General features: G+C 50.0%; 5 protein-coding genes across 5 annotated transcripts; 3 read left to right on the top strand and 2 right to left on the bottom strand.

Annotated features, from left to right (window-relative positions):
• Nucleotides 1-1,494: 1,494 nt before the first annotated feature.
• Nucleotides 1,495-3,022, bottom strand: MRS44_017592 (uncharacterized protein; the record flags this gene model as incomplete). Its single annotated transcript, XM_065615501.1, has 2 exons — nt 1,495-2,673; nt 2,795-3,022. 2 exons carry the CDS (start codon nt 3,020-3,022, stop codon nt 1,495-1,497), a joined length of 1,407 nt encoding a protein of 468 aa, XP_065471573.1.
• Nucleotides 3,023-4,432: 1,410 nt separating this feature from the next.
• On the top strand, nt 4,433-5,929 carry MRS44_017591 (uncharacterized protein; the record flags this gene model as incomplete). Its single annotated transcript, XM_065615500.1, has 5 exons — nt 4,433-4,616; nt 4,673-4,930; nt 5,037-5,650; nt 5,702-5,755; nt 5,816-5,929. The coding sequence occupies 5 exons, from the start codon at nt 4,433-4,435 to the stop codon at nt 5,927-5,929; spliced, it is 1,224 nt and encodes a 407-aa protein (XP_065471572.1).
• Nucleotides 5,930-6,500: 571 nt separating this feature from the next.
• MRS44_017590 (uncharacterized protein) lies at nt 6,501-9,289 on the top strand (the record flags this gene model as incomplete). The annotated part of the gene is made up of 3 exons (XM_065615499.1): nt 6,501-7,342; nt 7,401-9,136; nt 9,216-9,289. The coding sequence occupies 3 exons, from the start codon at nt 6,501-6,503 to the stop codon at nt 9,287-9,289; spliced, it is 2,652 nt and encodes an 883-aa protein (XP_065471571.1).
• Nucleotides 9,290-11,462: 2,173 nt separating this feature from the next.
• Nucleotides 11,463-13,476, top strand: MRS44_017589 (uncharacterized protein; the record flags this gene model as incomplete). Its single annotated transcript, XM_065615498.1, has 3 exons — nt 11,463-11,818; nt 11,951-12,209; nt 12,271-13,476. 3 exons carry the CDS (start codon nt 11,463-11,465, stop codon nt 13,474-13,476), a joined length of 1,821 nt encoding a protein of 606 aa, XP_065471570.1.
• A 1,009-nt stretch (nt 13,477-14,485) lies between these two features.
• Nucleotides 14,486-16,135, bottom strand: MRS44_017588 (uncharacterized protein; the record flags this gene model as incomplete). The annotated part of the gene is made up of 1 exon (XM_065615497.1): nt 14,486-16,135. One exon carries the CDS (start codon nt 16,133-16,135, stop codon nt 14,486-14,488), a length of 1,650 nt encoding a protein of 549 aa, XP_065471569.1.
• Nucleotides 16,136-16,532: the final 397 nt, after the last annotated feature.

The raw sequence follows: 16,532 nt of genomic DNA, 5'->3' as shown, positions 1-16,532 counted from the left end.
TGCAAAACCCGTAAATTCGTCGAAACTGTAAATATTTCACCCCACAAAAACATACCTCTTTAATATAAGGTGACTTTATTGGTGACCTCACGCAGTCAAGAGGGACAGAGTGTGTGTAGTTTGGCCGCAACGGGTCACCTGTCACTGCGGTCTTATGCGTAAGCGTGTTAGACCGCAGCGTCAGAGAGGGCCCGTCCGCGCTCTCTCGTAGGGAGGCAAGTGTCTGTATATTGTAGTAGTGCTATATATATACAGAGGGAAGGTGGGGGGGTGAAAGTCAAGTCTTGACTGCGTGAGAGATGACGAGGCACCTGCCGAGGCGAGCAATTGACTCCCCGTGAGGCAGTTGCAGGAGGGAAGAAAACCCCTCAGTGAACCTTCCGAGCCGGGAAGTCTATTGTGCAGTGTGGTCATCACGTGAGGCAACCCCAATAAAACTACTCCCAATAATAGTAGCCGCTTATCTAGAAAATCGGACCCACTCTTATCCGACGAAAACTGTAATACTATTTCTGTCGGCCCATACCGGAATATATGGGGTGACAATATTTACGGTTTCGACAGATTTACGTCGGCCTTGTTAAGGTACGTACATCACAGACCGCTGGGTATTCCATCTCCTGAGTGCGCAGAAAGCTCCAAGGCGGTCACGACGAGGGGTTGCAACCAATTAAAATGCGTCAAATTGAAGGTACATAATTTCTCTGCTAAATTAGGTGGTGATAGAAGTCCCAACAATCTTTCTCGTTACAAATTGGTACATCACAGATTCGACATCCGTACGAAGTCTGAGACCGCTTCTTCTTCGGCTTCTTCCCCTTATTGCCGCTGACCTCCGTAAGAGGGCTTCATTCCTGGCCTTTTGCTCTCATCTGCCCCTGCCGACACCCCTTACAGGCTACGCAGCTTGATTTGACATGACGGTTGACATGATTGATCTCGCGGTCCACGTAATTACGCTGTAATTCGGGGTTCTGTAGATCACGCTTGTCTCCTGCTCGGTAGTGCTTCCTTGCCTGACTGTCGTGACCGTAGGCGTTGAATAATTCGTTGTAAATACACTCTCACCACTCCCTTTAATTCGTATATCTCTTCCAATTTGGCTGCGGTCCGTGAAGTTGAGCAATATAGCTGTTAACGAGGGCCACGTCAAGGAGGAAAGTCCATGCAAGTGCCTGCCACGCACCACGGCGTAGGGGATGATCATACTTATAATATGACCTCAATTGGTCACCACGGTCAACCTGGTTCATCTCGTCGTTATATGCAGCAGCCACTGTCGATATATTGATCATTTTGACAGTTTCATCGCCAAAAAACGGCGTATCGGCTTGGCTTCTGACTTTCGTGATGACGGCTTCTTCCTCTGCCGGATGACACGCTCATCGTCGGCGCCGGTGGACACGGTGGTCAAAAACAACACAAGCTTGTTGTCCTTCCAAGGGATTTGGTTGACCTAGGGATACAGAATGAAGACGAATTAGTAGGGATTTCTCAGCCAAAAGTGTCTGAAGCCAGTACCTTATTGTCAGGGGTCGGTATCGCCTTAACGGCATTAAATTCGTACATTTTTTTGACCTTGCCGTCATCGTTCTTATGTTGCACTAGTTCCTGGTTGATGCCGCTATTTGTACGAGCCGTGCCTGTGGCACCGAAGCCGTGGCTGCGGAGGTTGCGGAAGAGGGGAGACGATGAGAAAAGGTTACCCACAAATACGTGATATGTCGCTTCTGGCAGCATATTTGTAAGGGCAACGACGACAGCCTGAGTCGAATTCGGTGTGAAAGACTTGTCTTCTGTACTAGGGGCTTTGGCTGTGACTTTTCTTCGCTTGCTTGGCCGACCTCGTGATGATGACTTCTGCGTTGAAATTTCATCGCCAACGGCACCATGTGGTTTCTCCTTGACGTGCCAAATCCACCGAAAAAAGAAGCCGCATTGAGCGATAACCCATATCTTGAAGCCCACGGGGTCAGGCTTGCTTTTGATAACCGTTATGTCGTCGCTTTTGCCGGTATAACGGATCATACACTCATCGACGGCAAGGTGAGACCCGGGCCGGAATATCTGCATGGATACGGCTTGCATATGGTCAGACCACTCTTCAACGCATTGGAATACCTTCGGAATAGGTGCAGTTTCGTCATATTTGGTGTGGTCAAAGGGACGAAGGTGCCTGTGGATAAGCTGAAACTTGTTGTATGAGATGAACTTGATAAATGAGTGCGCAGGACGTTGATCACCGGGCTTGGGGGGTTTCCAATAGCTTCGTATCGTCTTTTCTTTATGCACACCCATATAAATTAGCGCACCAATCGTCGTTAACACCTCTGAGACCGTTGTTCCTTCCCATTTGTGTAGTTTTGAAGTCCGCTCCATCGGAGTATTCCAGCTGTCAATAACGCCGTGTTCTTTGAGCCACGTGATCCAGGAATTTGTGTAAGATACCCATTTCTCAACGAGTGATATGGGTAGAAAAAGCTGGAATAGTTGTAGAGGCGTTAGAGGCAGTGTGTTAATGTGAAAAGGGCGTGTTTCTACGTGGAAAGGCTCGAAGTTGGTGCCTCGATCATTTTCAGCCGGAAAATCAACGGCGCGCGTAGGGTCATTTGGCCACAGGCGGCGACTGTGCTCCTCCCTGATAAAGCTCCTGTCATCATAGGGGTTGATGACCTGTATCTCTTCTAGAATCGGAGGGGAAGTCATTGATGAAATCAAAATAATTTGATGGTGTTTAAGGTGGGAAATAGCATTAATTTCTTATCGGATTAAACTTTTCGTACCCCTCACGTACTTCCGAGGTGCCCGTGATCATGTGGGGCGAGGTACGCCTTGGAGGTGCTTGCGCACTCAGGAGATAGTACCCGGCTTGATACAGCTCGACACCGGCAACGGTGCGTTGTTCAAGGTTCTCGGCAGTACATCGCGGAAAGTTGGGTTTTCCGGTATCTGAGTTGATCGAGAATCGAATTGCAGCTTCCCTCGAATCAGAGCTTTCCATTGGTATATTTTGTGAGGCCATTGGACTCTATTTGCAATTGTTGTGGTGGTTTTAATTATGGTAGTGCAGACGTGATAATGTCAAAGTTGGGTAATGTTGATGATGTCAGGGCGGGGTTGTTGAGACGCGTGTGCAAAATGCGGGTTTATTCTTAAAAAACGAGGTACATAGGATTTGGTGGGGATGCCTCCTATTCAGAGGTATCTTTTTTTCCTTTGCGAATCAAGGGCCCCTTTTGCTAGTCATTGAACCCCCCGTGGGAGCGGCAGCTCCCATGGGGGAGCCGAGATACAGGCCCCCACAAGTACTCTTATCTGCCGTTACTTGTCTCCATGACCCACTGGCCGGGACGCGCTGGGTACCTGTAATGGGACAGAAGGGGGGTAGTACATGCCGCCTATCTCAACACGCGGCTTGCAGGTGCACCATTGGTCCTCGGGGATGCCACTCATGACTGACACGATGTGCCTGCCGCAGCCGCCCCAAGTCCGCTTGCCTAGCTAGGCTGTTAACGCTCGGTTTTCCTTTCCAGCCTTGGCCGCAACGAAAACACAACTTACGGCAACTCGGGCAAGTTATCGCCATGCACATCTTCGGAGGTTGGTGTAATGCGATTGGGTGTCTAGGCTTCTGTGGAGACTATGAATGTTGACCCGGTGTTAACTCGAGTTTTTCTTGGGCAGAGTTGGTGCGCCTTGAAGTAATCGCAGGGGTCGAGTGGGGACGAGGAGGGTTATAAATAGGCGATCATTAAGTTAAGTACACCGTGCGGTACCAGCTTGGGATGTTGGTGTCTCAGCATTGTATAATTCACTTTGTTCCTGTTTGCAAGGTCTTTAGTGGCCTGAACCGCAATTTAGGGTTTTGCGAACTCTAATCTTCTAGGACCACTGGACATCGACCTGAACTGCGGCATAATGGAGCCTTAGTCTTCGGTAGGACATCGTCTAGATGCAAAGTTAAACCCTGAAATCTCTTCTTTTTAATCTCCGGCAGGTAATTCCTAGAGAAGCAACCGGGAAGCTGTGATTAAAATTTTGATGCAATACACCCTAGGTAATACCATCTCCTTGCACTCACGCCCAGAAGGTTCTGGCAATTAAGCCACCAGGTATACCGCACTGTTCAGGGTAGAACATATTTTTCTAAGCTAATCCAAGTCAATGAATGAGTCATGGCTGATCACATCATCATCAGCACACTTCTGAATCTAGCATTACCGCCACAATTCTCGAGCGACACGCGGCAAAAGTCGACTTCGGTTCACTGAGCTGAGGCTCTTTATGCCGAAGCTATCCGTAAATGGAGTCAACAGATCGTGGTTCAGGCATAGTGACCCAACCAATACAAAATTAGCGCGACTTTGATCATATGCCAACGACCAGACGCCCTCGGCTGTCCTTGCCTGTTGGTCAAGGACTACCTACAATCATGCCTGAACGCCTCAACGTCGTCGCCACCCTGGACGGCATGGCAAATGCTCTCCCCAAGCAAAAACTAGGCGACGACCTCGCTGACCTTGCTTCACCATACGAAGCCATCTCGCTACTCATCCACTCATACATGAAAGCCCTGGGATTCACGCTCACCGGCTCTGACCAAGACATGGAACTTTGTGAGTCTTTCTCACCACCGACCTGTTGCAGCCTATTAATACAACCAACCACACAGCTGAGGCAGAATCCCTCGCCCCTCGCCTACCGCTACAATGGAAGTCTAGCTTCGGATCCCTGGCCTTCACATATACACATAAGCAGTCATCCATGAGCTTTGTCATTCACGTTGATCGTACGGGGAGTAAAGTTGAAGTGCGAGGCCTTGCAGTCGGCGACGAGAATGGCTATCGTTTCGAGCGGACTCTTCGCGACGTTGTGCTGCCAAGTGGTCTTCCTGTGCGAATCACAATGAAAGACAATACAGAAGATCGCAGTGATTTAGTCGGAAAGCTTCGCGGCGTCTTTGTCTCAGAACAAGCCATCGCTGGCAGGTCCTACTCGTAATCTACAATAACCCTCCCACTAACGCACCCTAACAGATATCCTCCGCGACCTCGATGACAAAATAATCCAGAAACTCATCTCTAAGCTTCAAGGCGTAGCTTACGTCGAAACCGCCGACCCTGAGGCCGAAGCCACTGTCCCTTCCGAGCGTCGCGCCCAAGAAGCCCGCGACCGTAGCCATCTCTTTCGCGGAGATCCTGTGCCCGGCCCAGACATGAAGTGTCTTGCCGCGAACCCTCTCCCCGAGATTTCTCGTCCAAGCCCTCATTCCATGAGTGAATTTCCTCCACCTGGTTTTGAGGATGAGTACGAGATGAATCGGCCGCCCCAGGGTGCGCGGTCTGTGTCTGGACGCTCGACATTTAATATGGGACATGATGATTTGAACTCGCCCGGTCTAGGACCTCATGATCCATTGCGAGTGTCCTCGGTGGGTGGTGGCCTGCCTCGTCTAGGTGGGGGTTCAGGGATGCATCCTACGTTGGATGATCCCTTGTTCAGTGGATCGGGGCAAGGAGAATCGGGAGGATATGATCCTCAGGCATCGCCCGGTGCACGACGGGATCCTGTTGGCCCTGGCAGCAATCCGAGATTTCCTGGCCCTGGAAGCGGTAGGGACAATGCCCCTTCGGAGGCGGTGGTTTTGGAGGTGGCAATATTTGAGAAATTCATAAAACGTGGGATATGATAGTTATGACAGGCTGACAACCGCCAGATGCTGTACCTCGAGTTCAAGAGCAAAATGAAGATACTTGTATCACATCCTGATTGTTTTGACCGTGAGGGTATTGACTATTGCTGGCATTTTATCTAGCCCGAAGCAGCTTCTGCAGCTCTTGATCTCAGAACCATGACTATGGGATTCCTCCACCGCGCGTATGGCAAGGCTGCCGACTCCGTGGAGGTTTCTGGTATTTACCCAACATGATCCAACGGGTAACCCTTTTCTGTACCTTCATTCTTTTCGAATGGTCCCGCCGCATGCATGTGAGCGAGAGTGATCGCTATTGTGGCGGCCCCAGATTCACAAAGACGTGAAATTGATGTTGCAGCCAACCTTTTTTTTTTTTCGCTGTCTCTTAGGCCCCATGTATGAAGTTCCTTGAGCTGTTGTTAGCCTCATCCTGGTACTCCCTCAACGAGTGATGCACGCCTGATTGATAGGCGTCAGATGCTCAGTTTACGCCGACGTTCACCATGAGCACGCAGGGATAGATGCGAATTAAACCTAAAACTATCAAGGTCTAACGAGCATTTTCTCTGATCGTGGTCGGGGAAAATACAAACGATGGGGCATCACTCAACTTGAGGACCTGGCCCGGGTCAGTAACGACGGAGATAATTGCACGAGCCTGAAGAAGGCGCTTCAATTAAACTTTGGTCACTCCGGGTGGCGTCGCATTTTTATGGCATCATCACCGAACTCAAAATCTCGCCCCTCAGCCTGGCACACTTCATCTCGCCTCGTTTTCTTCCATCATTCCCATCATTAACGCAAAATGGCCCTCAGTTGCACAGATTCTAACGATCTCGGCAATATCACTATTGGAGACGCTGACTCCCAAAACGCCACCTCAGGCAACGTCGAAGCCGACGGTCGCGTAAAGATCCAGATCCACCACGATGCTCAGTCTATCGTCGCCTGGTTCAAGGGCTGCCAGGGCCGTGCAATCCCTACCGAGCCTCTGAGGAAGAGGAGATGCAACACTGCTGCTCTTCTCCGGTCCCGGAAACCAGCCACTAGTCCACGTCTTAACATTGCTATCCATATCATTGGATCTCGTGGCGATGTGCAGCCCTTTATCCCCATCGCTCAGCTCCTCTCACGGCCGCCATACAGCCATCGCGTGCGTATCTGCACTCATCCCGTTTTTAAGCACTTTGTCGAGTCGCAGGGCATCGAATTTTTCAGTATTGGCGGTGATCCTGAGGCTTTAATGGCCTATATGGTAAAAAATCCGGGGCTGCTGCCCTCTCGCAAAAGCGTCAAGGCGGGGGATATTAGGAAGAGACGTGAGGAGATGTGGGAGATTATGATTGGCGCTTGGAGAAGCTGCATTGAAGCTGGTAATGGGATGGGGGAGCGTATAATGACTGCCAATGTCCGGGAGACCAAGGATCTTTTCATCGCGGATGCTATCATCGCTAATCCGCCGTCGATGGCTCACATCCATTGCGCCGAGAAGTTGGGTATCCCGCTGCACATGGTGTTTACTATGCCTTGGTCGCCCACTGAGAAATTTTCCCATCCATTGGCCTCTATGACATACCGTAGCGATACGGATGCCAGCGTCGCCAATTACTTCTCCTTCATGGTCATGGAGCTGCTGACATGGCAAGGGTTCGTGCTTCCCGGCATATTTCTATATTTATCTAATCTAATCAGTGGTAACATACAGACTCGGCGATCTAATAAACAAGTTTCGCATCCAAATCTTACGTCTCGATTCTATCAGCCCCATGTGGGGATACCAGCTACTCACCAGGCTTCGCGTACCATACAGCTACCTCTGGTCTCAGTCTTTGATCCCGAAGCCATCTGATTGGGGATCTCATATTAATATCACCGGCTTCTCGTTCTTATCCTTAGCCAATCACTATATACCTCCACCGGAGTTGGTTGAATTCTTAGAGAAAGGACCGCCTCCTATCTATATCGGATTTGGATCAATGGTCATTGATGACCCGCAAGCCCTCACGCAATTAATCTTTGATGCTGTCAAGCTTGCCGGCGTCCGGGCCATTGTCTCCAGCGGCTGGGGCGGCGTTGGCAGTGGAGATAATGTCCCCGAAACGATCTACCTCGTCGGCGATTGTCCCCATGATTGGCTCTTCCGACGCGTCTCTGCTGTTGTCCATCACGGCGGAGCCGGCACAACAGCTGCGGGCATTGCAGCTGGGCGTCCAACTGTCGTCGTTCCATTCTTCGGTGATCAGCCCTTTTGGGGCCAGATGATTGCGCGAGCAGGAGCTGGTCCAGAACCCGTACCCTTCAAGGAAATGACGGCTGAAACCCTGGCAGCCAGCATTGCCTTTGCTCTGAAGACCGAAGTTCAGCAGGCAGTGCAAGAGATGGCGGAGCGCATAAGTGTCGAAGATGGGGCTCGCGGTACAGCCGCTGATTTCCAGGAGAGGTTGGAGATAGACCGTCTTCGATGCGACATCTGCCCCGACAGGCTTGCCGTCTGGAGACACAAAACGACAGGAGCCAATCTAAGCGGGTTTGCGGCAGCTTGTCTCGTTGATAAGGGTTTGTTAGACCCCCGAGACTTCAAGCTCATAATGCACAAGCATTGGTATATAGATGAAGGTGCCGAGCATCCTATCATTGGCGTCGTGGCTGCAGCTTCAAGTTTTGTCACCACCTTGAGTACCGCAGCGAGTGGCTTCTCCCAACGATTAAAAAACAGTCCTCGGTGGTCGAGGAGAGTCGGCAAGGCGTTGCCCGCACCAACATCCTCGTCTGATACCGACAGAAACACGAATCAACCGACGCTAACCAGACGCCCTCGTGAAGATCGGGGCGTTTTATCCACAGCAAGGGACGCAGACCAAGAACTCCCAACAAACACAGATGGCGACCAAGTGACCATCACCGAGCCAACAAATCCCACTCAGAACGGCATCCTAAAAGACAGCACCCGCCTCACACCCACCGAGATGGAAAACTTCGCACACAAAATGGCCACCAAATCCCTTCTCAGTGGCGAAATCCCCACCGCGGAGACCAAACGAGCGCCGACGCTGCACGAACGGCGAAAGGCCACCTGGAAAGCCCAAGAACAAGGCCATCACGGCCAGGTGTTCTATATCATGCGCATTACGGGACGGTTCGCGGCCGACGTGACGAAAGCCGGCCTCAAGGCTCCTGTGGCGCTATTTTATAATGTGGCTAATGGGTTTCACAACTATCCTTCATATACTAGCAATGCTACTGAGGTAAGGCGACGGAATGAGATTACCGGTCTGGGGAGCGGTGTGTGTACGGCGGGAAGGGAGGTTGTTTTGGGATTTTGGGATGCCTTTAGTGGAGTTGTGGTCAAGCCTTATCATGGGGCCAAAGCCGAAGCCGGAAAGGGATTTGGGAAGGGTATATGGAACGGGGCGTTGGGGTTGGTATGCAACTTGGGTGCTTGTAAGTCTTCTATTCCTTTATGCTCAAGGTGGAAAAAGTAGCTCTGCTATAATATATGACTAGATGCTGACGTAACTAGCAATATTCGGTCTTCCAGGTTACACACTCAAGGGCATCGAAAAGAGTTCTCCAAGCATCATCTTACTAGCCTAAAGGCTGAAATCCTGTTGATTAGACTGAGACAAGGGATCGAAGACTTTAGGCAGGCAACTCCGGAGGAGAAGGAGCTGGTGGTTGAGTGTTGGAAGTGTTTGCGGTCGCAATAAGCGAATAGCACCCGTCGTCGGTCTAGTGTAGGAAGGGCAATGCTGTCTTTGAATCCTTCTCATTAACGACCACTTCAATCGGATTGAAAATCCTCAATCGTGTGCGATGATCGGTTATTGGCGCTTTACGCTGTTTGTCATTGGTCTCTAGTGGGTCCTACAGTAAAACGAATGGCGTGTTGCAAAACTGAGAACAGTTGAGGTTTGTTATCGCTTGAATTTTGCATCATTTTACTGGCATGAATGAAGAACGACTCCTGTGCGAACTACGTGCATGACGAGCTATAGGCTCTAAGACAACTAGCCTGAGAAAAAAAGACCTAATCCCTCAGTATATCGCATACCAATAAGCAGAATGTCGAGTTTCATCTCGACAAAGGCCAACATACAAGGTTAGACATTTTATACAGTACCGTAGTTCCCTAAATGCACCATTAGGTAGTTAGTTCCGTTAAAGATTAGCATCTGGCAACACCATAGTCTGGCCTTTCTCGCAAGGTTACGTGTTTCAGATTGCTGTTCACCGCCGATTGTACGATATTCTTGCTGCTCTTGGCTTCTGGAGAAAGAAAAAGAAAAAAAAAAGCTGTCACATTTGACGAGGGATTCTGTGTGTGCGTTGAAGCTCTTGATTTCCAACTGAATGAGTAACTGAAGTTGGTCTGTTTTATCCTTCCTGGGATCGGGTTGTATTCGTCAGCTATGACGAAGTGTTCCTCACGATCTGTTTCATCCAAGTTTTGATCCTTCTTGGTCATACAGCCCGTGTGTCAGAGCGGCCTTGGTGATACGATGTGACAAAAGCACAGAAGGCAGTTCTCAAAAATCTTAACATGTCTCTTAACGCAATTATGATGATATTTTTTTACACCAATCCTCTGATGGCACATGCGTTATAGACGTTGTTAATGACGTTTTTGTGATCACCCAAGGCGTCGCCGATTCATGGCAGCCAGGTGGCGTGATCGGAGTTTATCGCCTACCACTACTAACTTGAACTGGGCTGTTGTGGCTGGCTCCCTAAATCAAGGTAACGTTGATGACGGGTGCCCGAGTCATCGTTCGCTACTGTGGGGGCTTGTTTCTCACCATAAGCTGTATGAGTAGGAAAGCTCGGGCGAGATGCCGCCAGCGGCTACCGGTACCTACGTCCGTGAGATCGACTTACCCCAAGCGTCCCGAGTGATGTTCATCTGTAAGCAGTGTATCTTATATAGCAACATCAAAACATACAGGGAACAAGGCACGTATTTTTTACAGCCCGAAATGATACTACCTCGATGATTTGCAGAGAAAGGAGACGGCGGAATCAGCGATGTTGAGCTGCGGTTTATCGCCTCTTCACACGACAGTCTGTCCTATGATACGCCCATCAGGAAAAGATAACGAGTTCAGACGACAGAGCACTACCTTGGATCATACCACTTCATTAGCAAGTCCCTCACCCACCGGAGATTATCGAGGAGAGTTGTTTAGTCCACATGATATTCCAGTTAATAACATACATCTGCGTGGGCGACACAGTAACGCACTGTAAGGACCCTGCCGATGAGGGATTCTGGCCTTTTTTTTCTAGTGCGGACTGTTTGTGCTCCGGTAGTTTAGGTCTATGGGACATGTAAGAGCTTCATAGAACGACCAGCGGCAGCTCTGGCCAAACAAATCCAAGCTCCTTTAGCCACCGCAAAGAAACATAATCTTAGCCGCTGAAGTAACAATGTCAGTCGGCGAAGTGGTCTGTCAGACTAACTAGCAGACCAATCACATGTGCCTCGCATGTTTTCACCAACACTTTAAAGTTATGATCTGATGACAATCACAAGAGGCCTTGGCAAGCCATGCAAACTTTGGTTCGCCGCTGACAAATTAGCGATTTACACGGGCTTGTTTCACAGGATCAAAGCTCTCGCACACCTGTAGCCGTATAAGTGGATTGCTCAGTCTTCCTCGCCCTTTCTCGCCTTTGATTGAGACATCGTTTAACAACCACCATCTATTATTGCCGCTTAATCCTTTGCTTACACCTGCGTTCACGGCTCGGATCATCCACATCGGCTACAATGAGCAGTCAATCCCGACACAATGCATCGAAGGAGCATGTCTCCGGAGACCCTGAGATGAACAGGATCCCAACTCGTCATCTCGCCAATGACGTTGTCGAAAGTTTCTCCTGGAGCAACCTCGAAGTTCTTGTGAAAGACCGGAAAACCAAACAGCCACTTTCAATCTTATCCAAAGCGTCTGGAATCGTCAGGGCATCCGAAATGCTTGCGATTATGGGCCCCAGTGGATCTGGTAAAACCACACTACTTAACGCCCTTGCTCATCGAGTTGCTGCCGCTGGAGCGACTACAACCGGTGACATACTTGGCAATGGGCAAAAGATGGGGCTCCAGATGACCCGTGATCTCTCTACGTACGTAGAGCAAGAAGATGCCCTGATTGGCAGTCTCACCGTACGAGAGACGATGATCTTTGCAGCTAGGCTTGCGCTTCCTAGGCATGGCTCGCCACTCCCGTAGTACTGGTTTCACTAACCTTGTGATAGCAATGTCACTAGGAAGGAAGCTTTCCGTCGCGTGGATGACCTCATCGCCAGCTTTGGCCTGCAGTCACAGGCACATACCATTGTCGGCACACCTATCAAGAAGGGCCTGAGCGGAGGCCAGAAGAAGCGGCTTGGCGTCGCAAGCCGGCTCGTTACCAACCCCAAAATTCTGTTCCTCGACGAGCCAACGAGTGGACTAGACTCGGCTCTTAGTCTGGAAGTCATTACCTACATCAAGGAGATTGGCAGGCGCAATAATGTGAGGATTCTCCTCCCTACGTAGCTGGTAATGGGATGCCATTTGGACTAATATATGTCAGCTCCTCATAATAGCTTCCATCCATCAACCCTCTTCGGCGACATTTCACCAGTTCGACAAGCTCTGCCTCCTCTCTGGAGGGAAAACCTGCTACTTTGGTCCAGTGTGCGAAGCACCCGCCTACTTCGCCGGGGCTGGTTACTATATGCCCCGTGAGACTAATGCCGCCGAGTTCTACCTCGATCTGATTAACACCGACTTGGATAAGAACGGCGAAGTTCGCCGCCGCACCGAAGACATCACTGAAAACTGGATAGAGTCAACCCAACGCGCAGACCTTGATGCCGCTATCGGGAACGCGAGAAATACTACTTCTGTTGATCTATCAAGACAGAAGGTCCTAAAGCCCAGCCCTTGGATAACCCCTCTGGTCCTACTTCACCGCTCCTGGATCAAGTCGCACCGCGATGTCGTCGTGTATGGTATCCGCATCGCCATGTATCTCGGCCTAGCCATCCTCATGGGGACCGTATTCCTGAGGCTGAAGACTAACCAAAATTACATTCAACCATTCATCAATGCAATTTTCTTTGGCGGAGCCTTCATGTCTTTCATGGCGGTTGCCTATGTTCCTGCCTTCCTAGAGGATTTGAACACATTTTACCAGGAGCGTGCGAATGGCCTTGTCGGTCCACTTTCGTTTATGGTGTCTAATTTCATCATTGGACTTCCATTCCTCTTCCTCATTACTATCATCTTCTCGGTAGTGGAGTACTGGCTATCCAACTTTCGCCCAGATGGCAGTGCGTTCTTCAAGTGGATTATGTGGTTGTTCCTTGATCTCCTGGCAGCTGAGTCGCTCGTCGTGTTGGTTTCATGTGTTTTTCCAGTTTTCGTCGTGGCTTTGGCGATCACGGCCTTCGCGAATGGGCTTTGGATGTGCGTTGACGGGTTTCTTGTGCCAATGAGCATCCTCAATCCGTTCTGGAAGTACGTCTTCCATTACATCGACTTCCAGGCTTATGTGTTTCAGGGAATGATGGTTAATGAGTTTGGATCCCGAGAGTACACCTGCGCGAAGACGCCTGAAGGATACCAGTGCATGTACTATAGCGACTTAAACTCGGTGGGGAAAATCCGTGGCACGGCTGTTTTGGATAATTTTAGTATTTCTACGGGGTTGGAGGGAACCTGGGTTGGAATTCTCATTGGCATTATTGCTGGGTATAGGCTCTTGGCTTACCTAGTCCTGGCTTTGCGAAAATAGCTGCTTGCATAATGTAGTAATTTACACATAACTTAGAGCAAATATAACCGGTATCCAAAGTTGTGAGCCCCCTATTATTAGGGTAAAGGATCAAATGGTTGAGTGGAGGTGACTATAGGCTATTTCCTGGAAGCTCAGAGCTGCCTGGGCCTTGGAGTAGATGCCCCATGATGTATTTCTATTCTATGCCTCTGATACCTCCGCAGAGAAGCTATCACTCGAATTCCAAACCAAAACCAAACATTCACGATCTCCGTGAGAGCAAGCCTACAGTCAAACCCGGTTCAGGACCAGAAATTTCCGAAGGACGCCAACAACCCACAATAAAGAATCATATAGGAAGGACTTCCATCTCATTCCAGCCGGTCAACAGGGAGATGAGTAGCAGCACAGCCAAATAATGACAGGGTGGAAGCTGAAGGTCCTAGGACGCTGACTTGGTTATCGGCCACTGGCGCTTGTTACGATGCTTCTCCCTATGAACCCCGGGTCAGGTGGCCTTCTTCTGCCAGTATCCCCTCTTGCATCTTGTTCACTTCGCGGACGATGCGCGGCTGAGCGGCCAACCTGAGCAACTCTCGTGGTTCTGAGGGGATGCGACACCATTGCGTCCTTCTCGACCACAACCTCGCCCAGCATCCGCCCTTCAAACTCATCACAGCTACTGACACCGGACACCACGAGGTCGGCTGCTTTCCATCCTACTGCTTTTCCGAGCAGCATCCAGCCTGCTCGCCGGCGCCCTCGCTTATCATATACATTAGAGATACGGCCGACTTCACTGGCTCCAATAATTTACTAATTGCACGGACTAGAAATTATGACTGGGAAGAACGTGAAATAGGCGTGCGAAACCTTATAGTCGATTTAATACGACTAAAGATTCGTCAACTTTCCAGTATCTAGGTAACGTTTATTTAAAGAATCCTAAAGTAGAGATTATCATTTATGAAGCTATCATGATAATTTCCCTTTCTAATTACTTATAACAAAACTTGAAAAAACAGTCTCAACCCTTGATCAACCTAAAACCTCCCTCGATCACCATCTTGAAGCCACCGTCGAGGTTAGTAACATCAAACCCTGCTTGTTTAAGGATGCGGTAAGCTAGGTAGCCGCGATAGCCCACTTGACAGTATACGACAACTGGTAGTGACTTATCCAGAGCGGACAATTGATGCCTCAAGCTGTCGACTGGTAGATTGATCGCTTGAGAAAGATGGCCGCGAGCGAATTCCCCAGGCGAGCGGACATCCACAATCTGCAACTCACCGAGCTTCTCGGAGTTGAGCTGTTCGACGTGAATGATTTCACAGTCTCCACGGAGAACATTTGAAGCCACAAAGCCGGCCATGTTGACTGGATCTTTCGCCGAGCCGTACGGTGGTGCGTAAGCTAGTTCAAGATGCTCCAGATCAAAAACCGTCCTGCCAAATTGCATGGCAGTCGCAAGCACGTCAATGCGTTTGTCGACACCAGCTTTGCCTACAATCTGTGCTCCCAAGATACGGCCCGTCTCTTTCTGAAAGGCGAGTTTGATCGTCATGGCTTGTGAGCCTGGATAATAGCCTGCGTGGTCGGGGGGATGCACTGTGACCCAAAGAGGATTGCGGCCCAATCGACGAAGCGCTTCGATAGAAAGGCCCACGAAGCCAACGCTCAGGTCAAAGACTTGGCAGATAACGGTGCCGACATTGCCGAGATATTGTACCTCCTTGCCGCATATATGATCGGCAGCAAGTCGCCCTTGTCGGTTTGCCGGACCGGCCAAGGCGAGCATGGCCGGTTGTCCCAAGATGGTGTGTTGAGTCTCGACCATATCCCCAACTGCGTAGATGTCCGGGTCCGAAGTCTGCATGCGCGAGTTGACATTGACTCCAGTTGCTCCCAATTTCAAGCCAGCCTGCTTTGCCAGACTCGTCCTGGCCCTCACTCCCGCTGCCAAAATTACCAAGTCTGCTGGCACCTCAGATCCATCCGTCAAGAGGACGCGCGACTTCTCCATTTTTTTAAACGTAGCGTTTAGAAACAACTGGATTCCTTTGCACCTGAGCTTCGTGTGAAGAATCTCGGCCATATCGGCATCAATTGGTGGAAAGACATGCGACCCGTACTCGACCATCGAAACCTCCAGCCCAAGGTTACGCAAGTTCTCGGCTACTTCCATACCAATGAAGCCGGCTCCAATTATGCAAACCTGCTTCACATCGCGGTCCGACATTAAGCCACGGACTTTTTGAAGATCGGAGATCGTCTGCATCGTGACGACATGGCCCAGCTCTGCCCCTGCAGCCGGAGGCCGAAATGCTTCGGCACCTTGGGCCAGAATGAGTTTGTTGTAGCCAACTTGGCGAATGTCATCCGTTCCCACGGTTCGCACATTGACCAGGTGGTTTTCACGATCAATGCCGATGACCTCCGTGTGAAGATGAACATCGATGTTAAAGCGCTCCTTGAAGTCGCTGGGTGTACGCAGGATCAGGGCATCATCATGCTTGATGACGTTCCCTAGAGCGTAGGGTATGCCGCAGTTGGCGAAGCCGGTGTAACCTCCCTGTTCGAATACAGTGATGGCAGCCGACTCATCGAGACGTCGAAGGCGGGTAGCCGCGGACATACCACCCGCGACGCCGCCAACAATAACGATTTTCTTAGGCATGTTCGAACGATGTCTTGTTGAATGATGAGTGTGAAAATTCACAAAATTGCTTTTGTGAAAGATGATATGGCTACGCGAGTTTTGCGGAACAAGAGCCTATTTAAATAATACTTGCAGGGCAAACTTGGCTGTTTCGATCATATCATATAATCCCATCCCAGCCAGCAAAATGTCGTGATGGAGAGTTCGCCAAATGGGGTGATATGTTTGTAAGCTACGCCGCTAATCGTTAATAAGTAGGTGATTATGTGAGGAGGTAGTCTGCGGTGGCCACTGGGTCCCGAGTCGCCGACCAACGCTGCAATCCCCGAAATCACATGGTGGTGTATCGTATTTGAAGCGGTATTAGAGATGGAAGAGATAGACATCACGTCGTTGCTGGCGTCTGGGGGAAGCG

Source organism: Fusarium solani (genome assembly GCF_023522795.1).
Source record: "Fusarium solani strain SB1 chromosome Unknown bctg00000014, whole genome shotgun sequence".
NCBI lineage: Eukaryota > Fungi > Ascomycota > Sordariomycetes > Hypocreales > Nectriaceae > Fusarium > Fusarium solani.
The sequence above is the reverse complement of the archived record's forward strand: the minus strand, read 5'-3'. Positions and strand labels throughout refer to the sequence as shown.